General features: G+C 40.4%; 1 protein-coding gene across 2 annotated transcripts in view; it reads right to left on the reverse strand.

Annotated features, from left to right (window-relative positions):
- Positions 1-21,215, reverse strand: part of LOC129367875 (C-terminal-binding protein 2) — a 108,607-nt gene that overhangs the window by 64,005 nt on the left and 23,387 nt on the right. For both annotated transcript variants that reach the window (XM_055042502.1, XM_055042506.1), the window contains exon 2: positions 1,330-1,548. In XM_055042502.1, coding sequence (XP_054898477.1) covers positions 1,330-1,387 — 58 coding nt within the window. In that variant the 5' untranslated portion in view covers positions 1,388-1,548. The remainder of the gene's footprint in view (positions 1-1,329; positions 1,549-21,215) is intronic.

Raw genomic sequence — 21,215 nt, forward strand, 5'->3', positions numbered from 1 at the left:
AACGTACAGTATGTGTGAGGAGTAAAGTAAAAGGAAAAAGGAGGAGAATTTCTCCAAAGCGAGTAAAACAGGCTTACTGCTTCTAATTTTGCCAGCAGCTCAGTGAACACAAGAGGAATGGAAGAGAAGTCTAATTAAATTTCACATTGTTACTATGGAAAAAGAATAATGATCGCTACCCAGTTTTTCTTTCTTTTTTTTAAGAATCAGCAATACTTGTACTCTGCTTTTGGGGAAATATTAAATGATGCAATTTGGCAAAACATTTGAATGGATTTTATTTTACAAATACTAATGTGCCCGTCATTAGCTACCAGTTTAAAGAATAAAGAAAATGTAGTTTATTCACTTATTGAATTGATAATGATATTAAAATATGACAGCAATAACTTTGCATTGACAAATCTTAAAGCCTTACCAACTTAACCAGCAGAGTTATACAAAATCTAGTGACCTCCAGGGAGTAGCAGAGAAATAGGTCATAAATACATAGAGACAATTTGCCACCAACAACATAAATAATATACTACTAAATCTGTGCAGTCTTTGAAAGTAGTTAAGCAACATACATGTTGCAACTAAAGATGTACAGCGAGCTTTTCAGCCTTAACACAAAGTGGGTGTGAAGGAATTGTGCTAATGAATGCAAATATGTTATCTTGAGACATTTCAAGCAAACATAAAGAATCAACACCTTTTAATGTTTTTAATACTTTAAGTGCTTATTATGACGAATATTTTCTTTGTCATTGTACTCTTTGCAAACTAACCTATTGAGCTATCTTACCTGGTTAATCAGCTTCCAAGCTTTGCTTTAAAAAAAAAAAAAAACATGTTGGGTGGCAGAGAATCATTCTCACAGCAAGACACTGTGAATGTGGTATTATTTCTAGCTTCCACACCATAATATGCCATGTTCAAATGATTAAGTTTGTGTTTCTTACAAGTGAGTGTTAACCATAAGAGTCTTCTTTCAGCCAGCTGATTGGTAGTGTGCAGCAAATGCTGGGAAGACAGTGCTTCAATACTCATACAGCTAAAGAGAACTTTGGTCACTCCAGCCATTTATGTCAGTGAACCAAAGGTATGATTTGATGGAAAAGTCTTACAGACTTGACTTTTTAAAACTACGGTCCACTTTGATAACTAAGTGGCACATGCCTGCTACTGAAAGAAACCCAATAAAAATAATCAAGAAATAAAATTTTTGATTAAAAAAGAAAAATCTCTTAATGCACAAAAGCAATTCTTAAAACAATAGTTTGTTGAAAACTTTTCCTAAAATAATCCCGAAAAGTGTGTGGAGTGATAATGAGAAGGTCTCTTTACCTTCGCAGATCCGGTCCAGTCGCTGTCTCTTCACTTTATGTTTGTCAGTCAGGGACATGTTGTCAAACACTGCTCGGCACGGTGTGCTGGGGGGGACCTCTCCTCCGTCTCCTCCTCCTCCTCCTCGTTCTCCTCCTCAGCCACAAACACTGACAAGGTTCAGACTCCTAGTGCACAGTCAGCGCTGTTCCCCGGGGCATTCCGCCTCGGCACATACACCTACAAACACAAGGAGGCTTGGGTAAACACAAGATACGCGGTGTAAAAAAAATGCATATTATTGTCGTAAAAGCACAGCAAAATGCTGACTTGGAAGGCACTAAAGAGACCTAAACAACAAAGTCGCTTTGCCTCTTGCTCAGAAGGAGCTCCAGGCTGCAGATGCTGAAAAATCCCTTAATCACACATGTACATTCTCACACATGGTGGTGACGAAGTGCTTTGTTTGCTCTACAAAGTGACAAAACTTTGATGCTCTAAGCACTCCAAATTTCTTCAATTTGGCAAACACATCTGCAGCATCATCTGACTCACCATGTTTTTCATCACTTGCAGCAACATCTCAAGTAAATTTTTTGAAAAACATTGTAGGTTTTACTAAAAACTCATATATTGAATTAATTCAATGTGAAGGAGGTGGGCAAGACTTAAGCTTGACAGAAAAAGGCTGTCCCATAACATGACATGTAATTGCACATTCAGTCCAACAGAGGGTACTTAAAATCAACTCAGAGGGAATGGCATAGTTGCTATGGATTTCTAGAAATGGATCTCCATAAATGAGAATATCATTGAAAAGCGAGCTTATTGCAGTAATTCCATGCAAGTTACACTCGTGCATAATATAGCCAACATACATTTGACCCAGAGAGATATATTTAGTTTATATTATTTTAGATGAGTTTGTCTCAGTGATATACCATTAAATTTGATGGCTATTTGATAAATATAGCAGAGTGAAAAGTGTGGAATACACATCACATTTTTATTCACTGTACTGTGTTTTTTTCATCACATAAAATCCCAAAAAATATTAATGCTTTTTTGTTGGAATGTGAGAAAAATTGATAAACTACACAAAGTATGAATAGTTTTTTTTTTAAAGAACTGCGTCTTAAAAAAAAAAGTCACAAAGGAACTGAAAAAAAAACCCCAGTGATTTTGTCAAGAGGAAGCTGATTTATAAGGTTACTTTCAAGTCCGCCAAACAATGCAAGACAGTGTCCTCACCATGTTAACGGCTGCAGCTCGACCTCACCATGCTATTTGATTCATTTCAGCCGTCTTTCAGTCCCTCCTCCTTGCTTTTCAACTGTCCATCTTTCTGCAGATCTGCTGCCTCTGAGGTCTCTCACAGAGAGTCATCAATCACCGGGCTGTCTTCCAGATACATGGGCGTGCGTATGTGTGAGACATGAAAACAAGTTGAAGTGGGTGGAAGGTGGAAAAAGTGCTCATGTGCACAGAGGGCCACTTCTCATCGACTTCCTCTCTCCTGTACTCCATTTACTTTTTGCAAGCAATGACCAGAATGGTCATGAGACTCAAACATCTCATTCCATCATCATTCAACAATTCACACTTCAAGTAATCTAGTCAAAGTGTGAAACAAGAATAAGAGCAAAAGTATGTGGTGCAGCAAAACACGTTTTAAAAGGGTATTCAAAGTTGCATGTTAAATCCACATACAAAGGTCATACACATGAATCCTAATATTTAAGAGGCATTAGAAGTAAGATGATTGATAAAGCTCTCGGCCTGCGTGGCCCCCGGCTCCCTGAAAGAGAAATGTTTGTCCACGGAATGGCAAGACAATAAATGTGGAAATCCATACTTATTATGATAGAGTCTGTGAAGCGTAATCATGCTTCGCAGTGAAGCCATCCATGGGAGGTAAACTCTTCCCAACATCGGCAAATGCACAGAGACTGCTGTCAGATTGTTAGAGGTGCTGAACGCAGCCCAACAGAGACACAAAACTATTCGAATTTTGCAATGCAAAGAAAAGGGACCAACATTGATGATTTAGCATCTTATTCCATCGTTTATGTGATCAGATAAAATCTCTTATATTCTCCAGAGTTGAAAGAAGCATTAACTTCCAAGCCAAAGTTCTTCCTTTTAGAAAAAATATGTCACGGTGTGATTAAGCCAACTTTACTAAACTAAACTTTTTTTTGACATTTGAAAGGTAACATACTTATAAAACAACACAGAACATCAGCAGAAGAACAACAAACCCACAGTAAAGCAGGGTGGTGGAAGCATCATAATCTGGGGGTCCTTTTGTCCAAGTGGAAGTGTGATTTTTCACCACGATTACCTTATTGTTGCTAAGCAAACTGATAGCACTGGTTACGGATGACTTTCTAAATTACCAAAAAAAATACAGTGAAAACTATCAGGAACTTAATGTGACAAGTGGAAAGAACCATATTACACCATAAACTTGACCATGACACAGTGATCCCTGCTAGACTTCAGACAGAGTGGGAAGAAAATTATGAGTTGTCCATTTCTACACCTAGCACACTTATAATTACTCACGGAAAACAATTAATCCACTGAAACACCATGGCCTATGAATGTCCACCACTCTAAGGTGGATACTCATTTTACCTGCTTGTATCCAGGATCTCATTTTGTAGGTCATGATCCACATCTCGTGACCACAGGTGAGGGTCTGAACATAGGCAGACCAGTAAATCAAGAGCTTTGCTTTTTCTTCACAGACTGGACCAACATCTGCATTACTCCAGAAGCTCCAGTATGACCATACCTCATTCCATCTTTTCATCACTCATAAAAAAGGCTCTAATGTATCTTTTCCACTGAGCAAAATGGCACAGATTGGTGAGGTCTGGCATGAGCTATTTTATGGTCTGGCCTATTCACTTCAATCGCAAGTTGGACTCTCACTAGAGAAGCAGTATTAAACTCAAAAGTCAAAAGTTACTAGTTCATCACATTTGTGGCTAGCAGGGATGTTTGTTCTGTCCCCCAATAAACAGACTGTGTTGTGTGAGGCCATGAACTCCACCCTAACTGTAGCATTGTCTAATGGAGCTACAACTGAAGGGGCCCAAATGGTGTGGTACAGGTTGGTTTTATGAGCCTTTTTTTATGATGGAAACAGAAATAAATAAAGAAAATGAGTACTGACTCATGCTGTAACGCTAAGTGGAACCGAGGCATTAGATACTTAAACTTCTCTCCTTGATGCAGAGAGTAACCCCGAATCTGAAGACGGTTTGTCCCAGAGAAATGCAACTGAGCACCACGTGCAACTGGTTTAGTCACAAAGGGAGGTATATTGAAGATATGCACAAATGCTACAGTATGTGCAAGTTTTAGAAAAAGCTTTTTCTCTGTCAGTTGCAGTACACCTAACGTAATCACGTCTACGGTTTTATTTCCTTGCATGTTTGGACTGAATTGGGTCGTTACAGATATTGGGGGAGAATTCAGGGTCAATTGAAACTGAAAGCAAAATCAAAAACATTCATAAACTGCCAAAATAGGCTCACACCCCAAAAGACTTGACCTTGCTATTTTAGGAAAAAGGGAAATTTCAAACTTAAGTAATCCTGGATACCATTTTTTTGTAATGCAATTAAATTTAATGAGACTATTGCTGTAGCAATCCATCTTTTTGATAAATTTCTCAGTTAATAATTTACTCTGTGGGAAATGAGAAAAAAAAAATTGGTTTTGTGCAAAGAAAAATACAAGAAAAATGAAAGGTTTTTTGTATTCCATCCCATTATCAGACAGAATGGGAATGTTTTGCATCAAGCAGGCTTCCGTAGTTATCGTGTGGATAGATCCGTGTCGATCTAGATTAAAATCAGAACACTGGAAATATCCTCTTTTGTTTCAAAAACAAAAATGTGTTGGTGATAAAAGCCAAAGTGGATGCTGTGGATAGGTTTGGGAGGCTGAATAATTAAAAAGGTCACGCTACCTGCCTGCTGCGTGTCGTTTCACACATGCAGACAAGCCCACACACACAGTTCCTCTAAGACAGGAGCGATGCTCGCTGGGGCAAGGTCTGAGAAGAGACATCATCTTGGAGAGTAATCATTTTCCCCTCAAACACACAGAGTAGTTTGTGAACTAATTGGGTGAATTCATAATTAATTTGCTGACATTAAGCCTTGGGGTTTGCTCCGGTAGAATTTGGCTTTCCAAGGACGTGGAGAACAACCAGTGAAGCCCTGAAGCTCAGAGCTGAAAGGGAATCTCTTGTTCTGAGGCTTCACAGAGAATACGTTTGACATTTCTACATCTAACAGCTACACATTTCCACACTTGTCAGTTATTTCCACAAACCTGTAGGGAATCCTTTATTGGAGATTTTCACAAGGAAACATTTGAGTGACGGATAAATCTAGAAAATCAATGTGTTTTCAATACATATCAAAACATGACAAGCGATACTTCTCACTGGGACTTTTCTGCTATTCTCATGGGAGACGAAGTATCACATCCAGAAAGATATGAAGACAAAGCTTTACTGCACTGATAAGACTTTTAGACATAATCCTAAAATATGAGAGGCACTGGCATCTTTTTCAATTTTTCAGAAAATTAGAACATTTACAGATTCTAAGCATGTTCAAGTCAATATTTATTTAGTGGTTGGAATGGAAAGCTTTTAACAACTGCTGTGGTTACTTTCAATACAACATCATGAGCTGAATCACTGTGTAAATCTTTAAAGATAAAATGATAAAAAAAACACTTTAATATGGCTGCTCTTCATTTTATTCTGTTGCATCAAATAATCTTTTACATCCAATCAACTCTCAAGGGACAAACAAAAGAACAGCACAACCACAGAGATTTTAGTTCAATCCTTAAAAAAAAAACTATAAGATTGACTGAATATGAACAAATATTTTGAGATGAACCTTTTGTAGATAAATTAAATTAATTGACTGAGGTTTTAGAGTACATACAATACAGCTTCAATGCCTCACATTTGGTATTTTATGTGACGTGGAAGAAAAACTATGAATGCTTTCAAATTTATCTGCAAGTGTATAGCTGGAGATTGGTCAGCATATGCTTTCCTGGGTCAATATTTTCACTCCGTTTACATAGAATGAAGGGTTTGTCCCCCCAGCTTTACTGGCTTTCATTGAGTTGAAATAATTTTCATAAGAAAAAATGGCTTGAACTGAATGGAATGCTTAGTTTGAGATTATCATAAGATTTTGTGTCTTTAAAAGATCTATAGGTTTTCTTTTATTTTCTTTATCTTGAGATTTTTACATTTCAGCATCTGCATTTTAAGGACTATTTCATTAATTCTGCTGCAAATACTCAACTTTACATTTGCTAGGTTGTTAATAAATCATTTAAATGTCAATGTAACCTTAATTGGAGTATTTATTTAAAAAAAACTAACTGTAAAACTGCTATGTTAATGCAGTGTGCTCAAAAATTTGGGTGCATCTGACCTTTATGCTGGTGTGCCTTACTTTTTTTTCTCAGGCACATGCAGAGGAAAAAAGTTAGTCTAAAGCCCTGTGGCCAGTAATTAGCCAGGTCTTGGTAAATTTGAATTTCACCTCTTTTGAATGAAAAAAAGCTGAAATTAGCTTTTAAAGTGTGAATACTTTAAAAGCCATGTACAGTGACTGGTTCTCATTTTACTGGCCAAACTAAAATACTGTAACTCCATTAAACAACCTCTGATTACATCTTTATATAGAGTTCTGAATACAACTGATTTTCTCTCCCAGCCTGTGCTACAGCCTCTCTGAGTTTAGATAGCATATCTGCATGCGAGTTCTTTGCAGATTTCTGCCAAAACTTGCTCACAAATCGACTTGGATCACTTTCTGCAGTTATTTCTCCTGACTTAATTTCCCACTGGAGCTTGACAAGAAAATTGTGAGAGGAGGCAACTGTTAACGTTATCTGACAGTGTGAAGCAGGGATACGCTGAGCAATCTCCAGCCCTCTTACCGCTGATTCCAATCAAACGCCGGTGCTCAGCAAGCCTCTTTAGGGATTCAGACATGAGAACCTCCTCAAAGAGAAAGCTGAACTTTTCACTGGGACTCAACACTTTCACCCTCAGTGGGACTCTTCACTGAGAGGAGAAAACACCTTCATTCCCTCAATTTCCTACAGAAATAACAAACATGTCTCGATGACAACACTGTTTACAGGACTCGCATTGAAAACTATGATTACTCCCTTGTTATTTTCTTCAGAACAGTGTCTGGTTTTTTTTCCACTAGGGACCAATTTGAACAATAGAGCTTATTTTTCCGTTTTAGATGCTGGAGTTCCTCCAGTGGTAAATCTGTCGGTGCTCGGCCAAAACAAAGAAAGAGAAAACAGGAAAATGCGGACACCCTGTAGCAACAAACGGACTCTACTATTAATATCGGCTTTTGTGCCTCAGTCCTCAGCACCACAGGCACAGAAGAGAGTGATTTCCCTGAACTGAACACAGCATGTGACAGCGTAGGCAGGTGACAGTTCGACACAATTATATTTAGACCCGGCAACTGCACAACTGTGGCACTAAGGATGTCAGTGATGAAGATTTTGTGTAAAGTAGCCCAGATTGTGCCATAGTGACTCACCGAGCTCATAGAGAGAGCACTGTTCAATCCAGCACCCAATAATTGGAAAGACCATGACGAAGCAACAAACCCAGACATGACTGTGCACCTCAACTGAGAAGATGGATATTTATCAAAGATGCAACCGGGAGGACCATGTTAACTCTGGAGGAGCTGCAGACACCCGCATCACTCTAGAACTGCTGCAGGAAAGTACATGAAAGCCTCCTAAGAAGAAATGAGCACAACTTCCTTCTTCATGACACAAAAAATGAGTAGCATCAGATTTTAGAGGTTGTTTTGCAAAGACAATTTCTCTTTTGTCTTTGCAAAATCAAAACCATATTTCTTCTTTCCACTTCACATTTTCCAAAATATTGTGTTGATCTATTACATAAAATTTCAATTAAACTCACTAAAGTTTAAGACTGTACCATGTAAAATTTTAATGGGGTATAAACAGATTTACAAAGCACTGCATCTACTAAAACCTTGCTTCTTAAAGTTCAGGCTGAGGTTATCTGTTTCTTTCTCAGGCTGAAACTGGAAACACTTCCCAGTTACAGGAAGGCGCCTGCAGCGTGCCAACCTGGTGAGCAGAGGGAAGGCGGGTGAAATAAGAACTGCTCTCATCACCAGCTTGGAGTCAGCGAGAGGCCAGACCCCGGCTAAGACGGCCTGCTCGAGTCCAGCCGGCTCTGCCCCGTTCCCTCTGGGTCTCTTCCAGGAAAAGCCGGCATGATTCAGAGCTTCCCAGTCCAAGGAGAGAGAGGTGGCTTCGACAATCCCCTCTACCCTCAGAATGCACCCACCAACACATGCAGACTACTGACGCGCACATCACTCAGCTTTCTCCCAGCGGACAGTGAGACGGCCAACTCCGTCCTGTACTCGAGCTTACTTTGGGAGGAGGCCAAGCCAAACGACGTATTGATAAAGTCCAAAACAGGGTGGCGTAGAGAGAGTACACGAAGACGGGGCATGAGCATCATGCCGTAACAACCCACACAAGACAGGATTTCACAGAGCCAGGAGGATCACTGATGGATCATTTCACTTCAACTTTTTTCTTTTTCTTTTGCAAGTTCTGGCAAACAGATCTGGAGGGAATGATAGCTGAAAGTTAGTTGTTGGCATAAGAGGAAATTACGTCATCGTAAAATAAGGTCACAGAGAGGAACAAATGTGGAGTAGAACTACAGACAGGTTTTAAACAAATGTGTATCTTGATGGTAAAACAATAATCATTAGTCCTATCAAGTGTGTACAGATGGACGGGAATATCACAACATTCCAGTACAATTTTCATGGCCAAATTAACTTCCTTTCACGACCCAAATCATTTAGTTTGTCAGTTAATTTCTGACAAACCCTTTAGGTTTATGTACAAATGTTTAATACGATGAGCCCCTGGGGAAAACGGCCTCCTGCAAATAGATAGAGACTTTTCTCCCTCCTTACTTTAAGAGTTCATACACAAAATATACGCTATACACATTAAAATATATATTTTAACGTGTTTTAAAGCGCATTAAAAAACACAAGCTGAAATCCAAAGTTTTCCTTGCCTCTGCTCTTTCATGTACAGTAGTGATGAGTCTGGCAACACCGACTCGTGGGCGGATACATCAAGCCCATAGACAAAACCTCGTGTTGGTGCACGTATTGCTTTCAGCAAGTCAGGTGACCGATACAGGAACTGTTTCGAAATGACACTGGCGCGCCAAACTGTGTTTATAAGGAAGCAAATCTGTCAACAGGAGGCATTTGCCAAACATAATTTTGGATCTTTTACGGTACAGAGTCAATTATGGAGCCTCAAGGCAAACGAAAGTGTGGGACCATTTTGCTCTTACATCAGAAAATAAGGTGCTGGTTATCACTTCGGTTTTCAGTTTCTACTTGATCTATCTTAATCCAAATTCATCTGAAATTGACTCTTAGTTTAATTTCATATTGTGGTATGTAAGTTAAGAGTCACATATGTTTGACAAAACTGTCTTATTTAAATAAAACCACGTCCTCAATGCTGAAGCATTACAGAGCCAGGCGTCAGAATGAAGTGCTAGATACACCCAGGATAAACTCAGGTATACAGCCATTCTACAAATCACTCAGTTGCTTTTGATAAATTATTTGATATAAAAGTATTGTTTACTTAATTTTTTCCACAGCAGGAGAAGTTGTGTCAAAGAAGCATAAACTAAATTTCTAAATGTTGGAAAAACATATTTTTTTAATGAAAATTTGTGAGAAAAAAAAAACAGTCCACAAACATCCTCATTCCAAACAAGTTCACTTAAATAATCACTTTATGATAAATGTTCAGGTTATTTTCCTTTAAAAGCAGCATTGGTTGAGTGGTATTTCAGCTCCCACAGCAGTTTTACTGGAGGCTTTTGTTAGGCCTTTCTGATGGGATTGCAATATCAGCTTGGCCTCTCTTCCTCTCCTTACCTCATCCTATCATCTCACTGATGTGCACAGCTTCAAGAGACAAGGACTGAAACATGCACACACATATATACATATGCAAATACACATACACAGACAATTAGTACTTGCTCAACCTCGCAGCAGAGAGATAAATGGTGCGGGGTCTCAGCAGGCTTCCGCGCGAAGCTGTACTCCTTGTCCGCCGTATGTAGAACAGCTCTCTGGAGGGCAGCTAGCCCCAACAGCGAGAAGACATGTGGCAAGTATGAGGCTGAGGGGGGCCTTGAAGTGCTCTGGCTTGTGTTAAAATATGACCACAACCATCCCCTACCTCCCTAATCGGAGCTGGCCTGACAAGCAGGAGGACTGGGAGGTGAGGTGTTTCTGGTTAGCAAAGCTGTACAGCATTTTATGTCATCGCATTTAGACTCCATTAACCATCTGCTTTACCTGTCTTCTACACAAGATGCAGCGAGGAACACATATTTTCAGAAAGGATCGAAAATGAGAGCAGTCGACAGTGTGATTGGACCAACCACAACTTGTTGGGCACGAAAAGTTTCTGTCCTACCATCACGAACATTTGCTGCTTGCTGTAAACGCTTAGGACTCGTAAGACGTACCTGTTCCTCAACAAACTTTTCCTGCTAAATGTGTATGGAATAAATAGTTTAGTGGGAAAGCCATTAAGGACTATGGAGGAACTGAGATGCTGTTGGCCTGATTCTCTACCAAAGACCTTGGTAGATTCCGAACTGCTTCAATTTTAATAAATTACCTTCCAGCTAAGTTCCCAGACCTAAAACTTACAGAAAACCGGTGAGGTGAGTTGGCGTTTAGCAGAAGTTTTCAGAGCAACAATAAATCACCTTGTTAAATCCAGTGGAAGTTCTGGCCTGTATGCAAAAATTGGTTGTACAAAGTATTAACCACTGAGGTGTATGTGGACACATAGCATAGTGTAAAAACAACTGTAAAATTTTCAGTGTGAATTTAAGCAACTATAATAGAAGATGCTTTTTACTCCTCTTTACCATGGATGCAAATAATTGTGGACCATATCACAGCTGGAACATGGTTTCAGCAGGAGGCAGGGCAAGCAGAGCCCCTCAGCCCCTCTGGTGTAGTAAATCAAGAGGCTAAGCTGCATTGTCTGCAACAACATGACAATCCTTTTAACACTTGACACACAACGGTAACAAGGCTTTCCCCTGACCAGCGCCTGCTGACATGTTATATATGCCTCCCTCTCCTCACTAACTTTTCACAACATGTCAATTCTTTCAATCCACACTCACACACACACACGCCTGCACACGCACCCACTCTAAATCAGGTTCCAATGCCAGCAGGAAGGTGCAGATAGCAGGAGCCCAACAATCAGCTGCAAGATGTGCAAACACACATACACGCACAATCTCACACAGCAAGGTGAAAAATTGCAGCAGAGGAGGTACGCATGGCCTGGTGGATTAACTGCAGAATAAAAGTGCTGATAGGCAACAAAAGAGTAAAAACAGCTATTCATCACTCTGGCGCAGGATCAAACTCACACACCTCTCAAATGCCCGCATTGAGTTATTGTGTGCTGCAGCTCTGGTGGCACAACCCCCAGATAATGCTGCCCTAACTGAATTGATTAGAGAGCGAAGCGTCCCATCTTTCCAAAGACGGAGCACAGCTCTCTGAGAGAAATCCAGTGTTTAACATCTAGGCTGAGACTTACTTCTCAGCAAGGTTTTTTTGGTGGATAACTGAGCATGCAGCTGTAGTGTGACAATTTTTTGAAACAAATCTCACTGGGCTGTCGCTGAGTTTCTGCTGGTCGGCAGTTCTCCGAAGCAGAGTTGAAAAAGAAAAAAATAAATAAATTAGAGCACCTGTTTTGGACCTAAATATTTTTTTTTTTCTTATTTATAGATTATTAGTATTTTTGATAACAGAAACAATACTTGAGCACACATAATGCATAGCCAGTAATCAGCCCACAGTACTAACAGGCCGGATAAATTGCAAAGCAAAAGTATTCACATCTCTTACAGCCTGCTACAAATACCTTTTGTGCGATGGACCACTACAAAATTGCGCAAAGTTCTGAAGTAGAAAATATGTGTTGCCATGTGCATTCATGTCTACTTTAATATGATGAAATAAAACTGATCGCAGCTAAATTGTGACCTAATTTGTAAAGCTGGTAGACACATACCATCTTTGCACATGTCACAAATTTTACATTTTATTGGTTAAAAATTGTACGAAGCATGTATCGCTTTGCTTCCAATTCACAATTATGCACAACTTCCTGTTGGTCTCGTGAAACCCTTCCACCAAAAAAGAAAGAAAAAAAAATCATGCAGGCTGTGATTTATGATAAATTATGAAATAGCTTAAAGGGTGTGACTTTTGTAAGGCGATGTACAAGCCCCATTATTAAATGCTGAATTTCAGAAATCCACACTCGCATACTGCTGCTAAGCAAATTAAAGCAACAAGCCCTCATTTGTGCAGCCGACAAGCAGAGATAAATGGCACAAACGGAATGATAAATAACTATTTTTTTAACAACTCAAACAGTCGTTTAGACTCTAACATGGATAACATTGAAGCAGTCTCTCTGCTACACGCTGCCATCTGTTCCTGTTTCATGTCTTTTCTCAAAGAGCAATCAGCGCTTCATTTTATCAAGAATCAAAACATCAAAGGAGCACAAGAATCCATTATTATCAGCACAATGTTAAAAGCTTTATCTAAAAAACTGCAGTGAATGCTGTACAATATCAGGAGGTCCACTAGATAGGCAATTTAAGCCCATCAAGTCAGTGATAACATGTGAATAGGCTGTAAGGACCTGTATGCGCCAAACTGCAGAGAGCTCAATGAGATCTCGTCTCTGGCGCTGGCGGTACATCGTCCCACACAACATGGGAGGAAGTGCCATGAAAAAGGATGAATCATGGGATTGTATTCACATTAAAGACCCACTGACCGCCTCAGGCTTTAGGTCAGCTGAGGGGCAGAAACTCGCCACACACAAATTTGTAGATTTTCCAAAATTGTACAAATCATTTCTCTTCTTTGTTCGTTTTATTTTTTTCTTTCTTTTTTTTTTTTTTTAAACAACATGACTGTTTCTGTCTGGGATTTTTATTGCCTCCAACTCAATTAGGAATGAGAATTTTAATGGTGGCCTCCATTTCAACTCTCTGGGTCACGGGGGTCGTCACGCCTTTTTAGGAAGAGAAAAGCCCTTGTCACAGCGCTAAGGTTTCTCCCCCGTCTCCTGACACAAAAGCCCTCACGCTCCTATCAGTGCACTCCTGCAGCACCGCCAACAAAATGTGACCTCCTTTCTCTTTCGTTTTTTTTTTCTCCCTTCTTTCCCTCCCACTGCTGAAACAAAAAAAGAAAACTGAACTCACCTCTTCGCTGCCAACTGAAATAAAATAAATGAAAACAATGTGCTGTGCAGTTCTGCCAGACCACGTAGAGAAGTTTCTGTTTTGTTCTCCGTTAACTCCTGCTTGAGAGAGTTTTCATGTTAAGAGTGGAGGTGACGGCTTCAACTTTATACGGAGTTGCTTTTGGGGCCTGGGGGAAAATGCTTCTCACTGTTTATCTTTGGCTGTGCTGGTCTGAGCCAAGGCTTGTGAAACAGTGCACAAGCCTAATGTTGGCACTGTTAAAACCTGCAGGAATTTACGAAAGCGTTTCCAAAGTGTTACCATGTCTTTAAATTGTGAGCTAAAATGTGCAAAGAGATGTTTTTTTGTCACAGATTGAGGTTAATTAGAACTTTCTGCTTACCATTACTGACATTGTGTTGTTTGTTACTACAGTTTGGTTTGTTTCATGGTTTTATTTGCGCCAGAAATAAAAATGCGTTGGTCATTTTGTAAACTGTTGATGTCGCATGAAGCTAGCATGACAAACGTTTACAGCTTATAAAGGTGGCTCCTCACGTATTTTTTATGCCAAAATTTCACACTTTTGTATAGTGTAATTTTGAGAAATCTTACACCAACCTTTTAGGCATTTTCTTTTTAATATAAGCAGAAAAATTCAGACTGTATAGATGCACGGACAGACGGAAAGACAAATGGATGTATAGACATATAACAGGAAGCCAATTGCAACTTTTTTTCTTTTTTTTTTTAATTATCCAGATCAACAACTCCATAATTTTCTGGACAGCGTGGATGGATGTCTCTGAGTGCTGACTCTGGAGCAGGGCACAATCCCTACTTCAAATAAGAGAAAAATAAACTGCAAATGTATCAATAATGCAAATATGCATTAATTAACACCCAACAACAATCCATTCATTCAGATTGATTCATTCTGTTAAATCTGAATGAATCATTTTCCTCTGAGGTCGAGGTGTGCTCCTTCATATCTGCCCTCATAATAAGTGACAAAATGAAAACACACACATTGATTCACAAACCCCACACACAGGGTCTCTTCGGATTAAGCCAGGAGATCAGGCTCCCCGTCACCCTGCAGAAACCACTTCACTGCTTGATTCCTAACCAGGATTTATTCCCTAATTATAAAAGCAGGAACAGAAGAGGGATGGGGGTGGAGGGAGAGAAGCCCCATGTGGGAATGACCTTTGTGAACTTGGAGATGGTGGGGTGTGATCAGGACGTGACCGCGGGACGAGGGTCAGGAGATGAGGGTCCAGCTCGATGATAAGGGGAAATAATGGGTTTAGATTTGGCTCAAGTCTGAGAGGACGGCATAATGGAGCAGGGAGGAGACAAGAGGGTGGGATCAGTTTGTAGATTAGGTGACAGAGGTGTGTGTTGAAGAGGAGAGGGGGCTGAGGGTGCAATCTCAGCAGCGCAAATTAACAATTCCACCCCGTGCTGTGTCTGCAAGACACTGAATGCATGAATTATTGCCCAGGACGGACTGAATTAACTCTATATATCAAGCTTTGCTACACAGTTCAGGGGTGAGGGGCTAAGCTGATGAGAGGGAAGAGGAGAGAGGGAGGAAGGGGGTGTTTGTTGCAGCGAGGAAGAGGGGGGAAAATAAAGTAACCGAACATTTCTATCTCCACCCATTAAAGTCGACCACTTCTCTCTCCACAGCACCATAAAGCTGTCAGCCAGACCTCTGATTTATTCTGCCCTTGCCCAGGCTCCTGTCCTAACTATCAGATGCTTCCAATTAATTTTTTTTCTCGCGTTTTTGTTGCACTTCATCCCTTCCCTGTAAATGTAATGAGACAGCAGTTCCAAAAGCTGCTGACGCCCGTTAATGCATGGTTTGCTTAATAGCACCGAACGCAGGAGTTGGAAAAACTGATAATCACGTTTTAAAGGTGCAGTTTTGTCAGAGAATTAATTAGCATTATTAAGCCCATTTCTTAAACATTTGCAGACAGACAAGTTTGAACCTGGTGCGAGCGGAGGCAAAATTTAATGCATGAAAGACACTTTGCAGAACTTAGAAAGCATCAGCGCTGCATCCATTTGTCCTCCTACTCCTCGCCCACTCAGCTGTTCCTTTTAACAGACACTCAGAAGCAGTGTGTTACAGTCGAGAAGAAAAATTACACAGCATTAAAATGATGGATGGATGGATGGATGACTGAATAAAAATTGAACGAACAGATACGTGGATGGATTAAATAAAAGACAGGTGGACAGTCTGGCAGACGAATACATGGAAGATGTTGAGCTAAAAAAAAAGAGGAGCTGGGATAACATATTATGATCCTAACTGACTTCAGATACCGGAACCTAACCTGCTGACAAGGTCATGCCGAATTGAGTAAAGATTTTAATTACCTTGATGATAACCAACAAAGACCAACAAAGATACTGTTTATTGGAAAAGCTGATTGGTGTGATGGAGCTCTGATAGAAATGTTACGGGTGAGCTGCAGATGCACAGCAGGATGCACTAAATAGACCAGTTTTGGTCAAAGCTAAGCACAGCTGGCAGGTGTTGGCGTGGAGGGAGTTTATTACCCTATAAACTATCCGAGACAATTTGCTCATGCTGTCTTCTGCGAGCAGCAAAAGCCTCGATTCAATTACTGCCGAAACCTGAGCGAGGAGAGCCCTCTGAGACCGGCGGGGCCCCGACTCATTGTTCCTCGTGTCACCTTCCTGAGCGGGGAAGTGCAGCAGGGAATGTTTGAGCTCTTCTGCCACAAAATGAAAGAAGACTTGCAAGCGCAATTCGATGCATTGGGCGTAACGCAGCAGTCTTAAGACAAATTTGCTCTCAAGGGTGACTATTATCTATAGTCTGCATGAAAAGTAAGATACAAGCAAGATGCAGTGATTGATTGACATGTTTAGGACAATTACAAGCTCAAATGAAGCGAGTGCTTCCTGCCTGCTTTGTTTGTCCTTTTGTTTGTGTACATTGAGAAGATTCATTAGGCCTCAGCGTGGAGGATTTGAGGCCTGCGGAGAGTGAGGGACCCAGCCCAATTGAAGCATGTCAAATTAGTGGGAGGAAAAAAAAACACTGCTACTGGGACTCATTACAACCTCAACAAACAATATTTTGTTGTGCATTTGTGTCTGTATGCATGCAGTAATAAAATAAAAGGAGCAGCGTTGGGCTGTGTGGTTTTTTTATTTTTTTCATTTTGTTATTTTCATCATGGCTGTTTGCTTTATGAGGCACCAAAGCCGAGAGACTCACCAAGCAACTTTTTAATGAAAGCGGGGATCTCATGGGAACAGAGGTGCCGAAGAACAGACTCAGAGATAAAAGCTTGTCAGGCTGCAAAATTAAAAGTATCGGGTGACTTTGGTGAAATACCCAAGTCTCCTGGCTAATGACAACAACAAGGACAGACAGTGTCACTGATGCAAGGCGAGGGGGGTTTGCTGAAAAGAAATATGCTGGTTGAATACTAAATATCTCTGGATGACGTAATGAAAGTCAACCCTTATTCAAAACCAGTTTTTAATGTATTGTAATATTGATCAAGATGAACAGCTATAATTAGGCATGGGGAAGTACAAGATTCATGGAGCATAATATTCCTGTGGAAACACGGCGCATTTCCACAGGAAATGGTGGCGACGTTGGTAAGAGTTTGTCCCACAATAGTCAAGTTACTGGTTTGGTTATCGCCTCCCACTGACACATCAAATCTGTGCCAGTGGGTGGAGCCAATTAAAAAACACCTTTAGCTATCTGTTAAATATGATCCATTTGGTATAAAGTGTAGTTCCAATATTTTTTCTGAAAGTAGAAATGGGTCTGGGTTCTGAAGGGTTAAGTGACACAAAGGCAACTGACTAGCTAAGAAAAGATGAAACACCGGAACTGTGCGCACCAGAAAGTCGGAGCATATTGTCTCACCTCGGTTGGCATCACAGTGCCTACCGGGGCTTCCAAGTATACAAGAGCCAGTAAGATGTGGGATTTTCACCCAGCAATATTCGGCTCAACTACAATGAGAAAAGGGATACAGAATTTACTATTAAGTGGTTTGAGACATATGCTTTCCGCTGACCTCAGGGAAAACAGGGAAACTAATCTATCCCCAGGCATATCAACAGTAAGACCATCAACCAGCTCAATTTACATCGACACATTTTGAATCCAAAAGCTTTGCTCTAGAAATCCACACAGATTTTCAAACTGCTTCCAGTCTTTGGGAAGCAGTAACCTGGGATGCTTCTCTTTACAGGCAGAGCGACAATGCATTTCCCATTCTCTTCTGATTCCTCGGATCCTTTCAAAGAGCCCCTCAGATCAAAGTCAGTCTGTCTGTAAAACCGGACAGGAATGAGGGACGTATATAGTTAATCATTTATTTAAAAAGAGAAAGGGGAAAGAAAAGCCCACCCCTGATCTCCCCTCCAGTCTTTGTCTCCCCACTCATCGTTTTTCCCTGAACATCCTCTGCGGACCTAGCCTGCCACCTCTCCAGGCAATTTTTAATATGCAGAGAAAATAAGCTGGCCGTCCTCTTCAGGCAATGGATGAGCGGTAAAGGCCTTGGGAATACAGTTTGGCTACACACAAGCACTCGTTTCTGAAGGATTAACTCCTCCTGCACAGATATTAAAAACATCGAGCTAAGACTGTGAGTCGATCTCAAAATGACAGACACAAATCTCATTAAACATGATTTACGTTGTTTGCTGAGCTATACCTACAAAGTATTGCTCCCTTTTCTTTGCAGTGAGGCAAACATTGAATTGATCCCTCTGATCTGTATGCCATATAAAAGACACAACAACATGGAGTGGATTATTCTATCACAAATCCTGACAAGTGTCACATCCATCACTCCTGTTGTCTGTCAGTTTGTCTTTCTGGACACACAGGCTACCAACATCTTGGCTGAGCGGCCTTCTGCAGGCAGGGTGACCCTGTGAAAGGCCTCTGTCACAGTCTCTGCCCAGTCAATGAGCCGCGGCCTGGGCCAGATAAAGGCATAATGAACCAACCGCAGCCTGGAGCGACAGGTTATGACCACAGGAGTAGGGAAAGATGGAAGCATTGCATATACATACGCTCACCCATGAGGAATGGTGATAGATCCATCTCCATCATTTTGATACCACTGATGTGTGAGAAGCCTGTTGACCCTACATGCAGTAGTTTTGACTCTAATAATGTACTTTTACAGGGTGTAAAACATACATCCAACCTGCTTTCTCTGTGCTAGGTTACGGGAGTCTGGTACCCACCTCCAGCTTTAAGAGCCACACTGAGCAGAATTTCCAACTATTTCATCCATCTTCTCTTTGTGAACTATTATTTTAAAAAGTCTTCTAACTTTCTGCTCTAAGCACTCATTTTTTATTAATGTTAGGCGCAAAAGTGGAGGTTAGTGATTACAGCCTTTAGCATTATTAAAACATTAGTCTGCATGTGAAGGGTAGACTAAAGACAGATGGCACAGGAGTACAGTTCATACACCTTAAATGAGTTTTATGACAATGAAGCTCTAGTTATGATTATTTTATATCAGCAGCCTCTGTGCGACGGTGGGAAGTTTCATCAGGGTACACAACTTTCCACTTCAAAGATATCATAAAAATGTTTTCACTAAAAAGCTTTGGTTCTGTTCTCTTTTTGTGACATAATCTTTGAAGCAAGCTCATTCTAAAGAAATACAATTTAAAGAGATGTGAGCGGATACGGTTGAGATAACGTTTCATCTGTAAGGCAAAGTTTTCATCCACATGGATGTGCACAATCCCTTTTTTAGACATGCCAAACATGTAGGGAACAGTGAACTGCAAAGTTAAACAGAATCTTTAAGAACAACTCCGACAGCCAGCAGCACATCCAGGTCTGATCCAAAACCGGCAATGACGAAAGACATTATGTCTCTGTATTTGGGGGAGAGTCAGCATAAGCAGCTGACCTCCAAAAGCCATTTCTCCGTTGCCCCTTATTGGAGCTGAGTTCAGCTCGTAAAAAGAAACAAAGAAAAAGCTTACGAGCTAAAATCCTCACTTCTCTTACAGCATCCCCTCTTCCTCCAAGTCAGCAACAATGGTCACACGTGACATCAGCACCGCATTATTTGTCACAAACAGTCAACTATGGGACTATGAACATCTGCAAACATAAATAAGTTTTATCCAATCTTCACTTTAATTGAAATTTCCATTAAAAATGACTTCAGTGATGTAAAACTGAGCTTTTGTGTGAATAAAAGTTTCACATATCCAGGTACGTGTGGACTACGCCTTACTCTTATTACCTAAACACTGCAGACATTTTTAAGTCCAACATAACAGAAAGGAGTTGGAAGTTCAGAGCAATATGGAAGTAATTTGCTCAGTTCAGTCCATTCTTCTAGGCAAACGCCTTCAGTTCCTGTCAATACTTGCATTCTCTGTAAGAAAAGTAAGTTTAAGATCACTCCATAGCAGCTCCATACTGAGAGGTTAACTTTCCCTTGAGTTTTGGATCATTGTCATGTTGGGATGTCTTCTTGTTGGATATTTTCTAAGTTCTCTGTCCCTTTGTAGCACACATCCCCAAAACATCCGCCATCCACCTCTGTGTTTCAAAGTGGGACTGGTATACTTTCAATATTTGCATTGCTGATTTCACTCCAGTTGTCAAAATCATCTGTGCTGGTAAATTGTAAATTGTAGGCTCCTTTGCGGTATTGGTGGAGTATTAGCTTTATTCTGTTGACTCAACCATACAGCTCATTTTTTACTTCAAGGGCTTTCTTAATGTATAACTTGAAACAACGACATGTGCTTCTCTTTTTCCCCCTGTAAAGACTTGTATGTTTTGTGTAAGTGATGCACGGAATCTATGTTGGTTCCGTGCATCAGAAGAATCCACCATCTTCCACTTCTTAATTAAGAGGCTGGATGTTGCTAACTTTTTATAAACACATGCTAATTACAAGCAAATAAAACACAGAGGGGGGTGGTTAATTTTTATTTTCCCAATTCAAAAAAGGTGAAACATGAATCACAGAGTTTCCTCTTTCATTTGTTTGAAACGTAAACTTGGCCTAAACTTGTAATTCACCTGTTGGGTTTACCTGGATATTCACTTGTTGCAATGTTCTTACTAACAATGAGGTACTGAGGGAATCAAAGGTTGAAAGTCTGACAACCTCTTTACTTTATTGCATCATCTGCAAGAATATTTTAACTGTGAACAAGTTGGGGAAACCATACTGCATGTGACGGGCCTCAGAGTGCCTTCAGCCTATGAAAGCAGAGCTGCTGTAATGTGGAATAAAGGCCTCTTTTCCCCTCTGTGACCTAGATGTGTATGGGTGCATGCACTGGGGTAAGAACTCTGTGTGGGAATCCATGCTGGGTGGTCTCATCTGATTTACCAACGGTGCTGGCTGGTAACCCTCTTTCTATTTCACCTGGGATGTTCTGCTTCTTT

The sequence above is a fragment of the Poeciliopsis prolifica genome, unplaced genomic scaffold (assembly GCF_027474105.1).
Source record: "Poeciliopsis prolifica strain line A6 unplaced genomic scaffold, Auburn_PproV2 SCAFFOLD018, whole genome shotgun sequence".
NCBI lineage: Eukaryota > Metazoa > Chordata > Actinopteri > Cyprinodontiformes > Poeciliidae > Poeciliopsis > Poeciliopsis prolifica.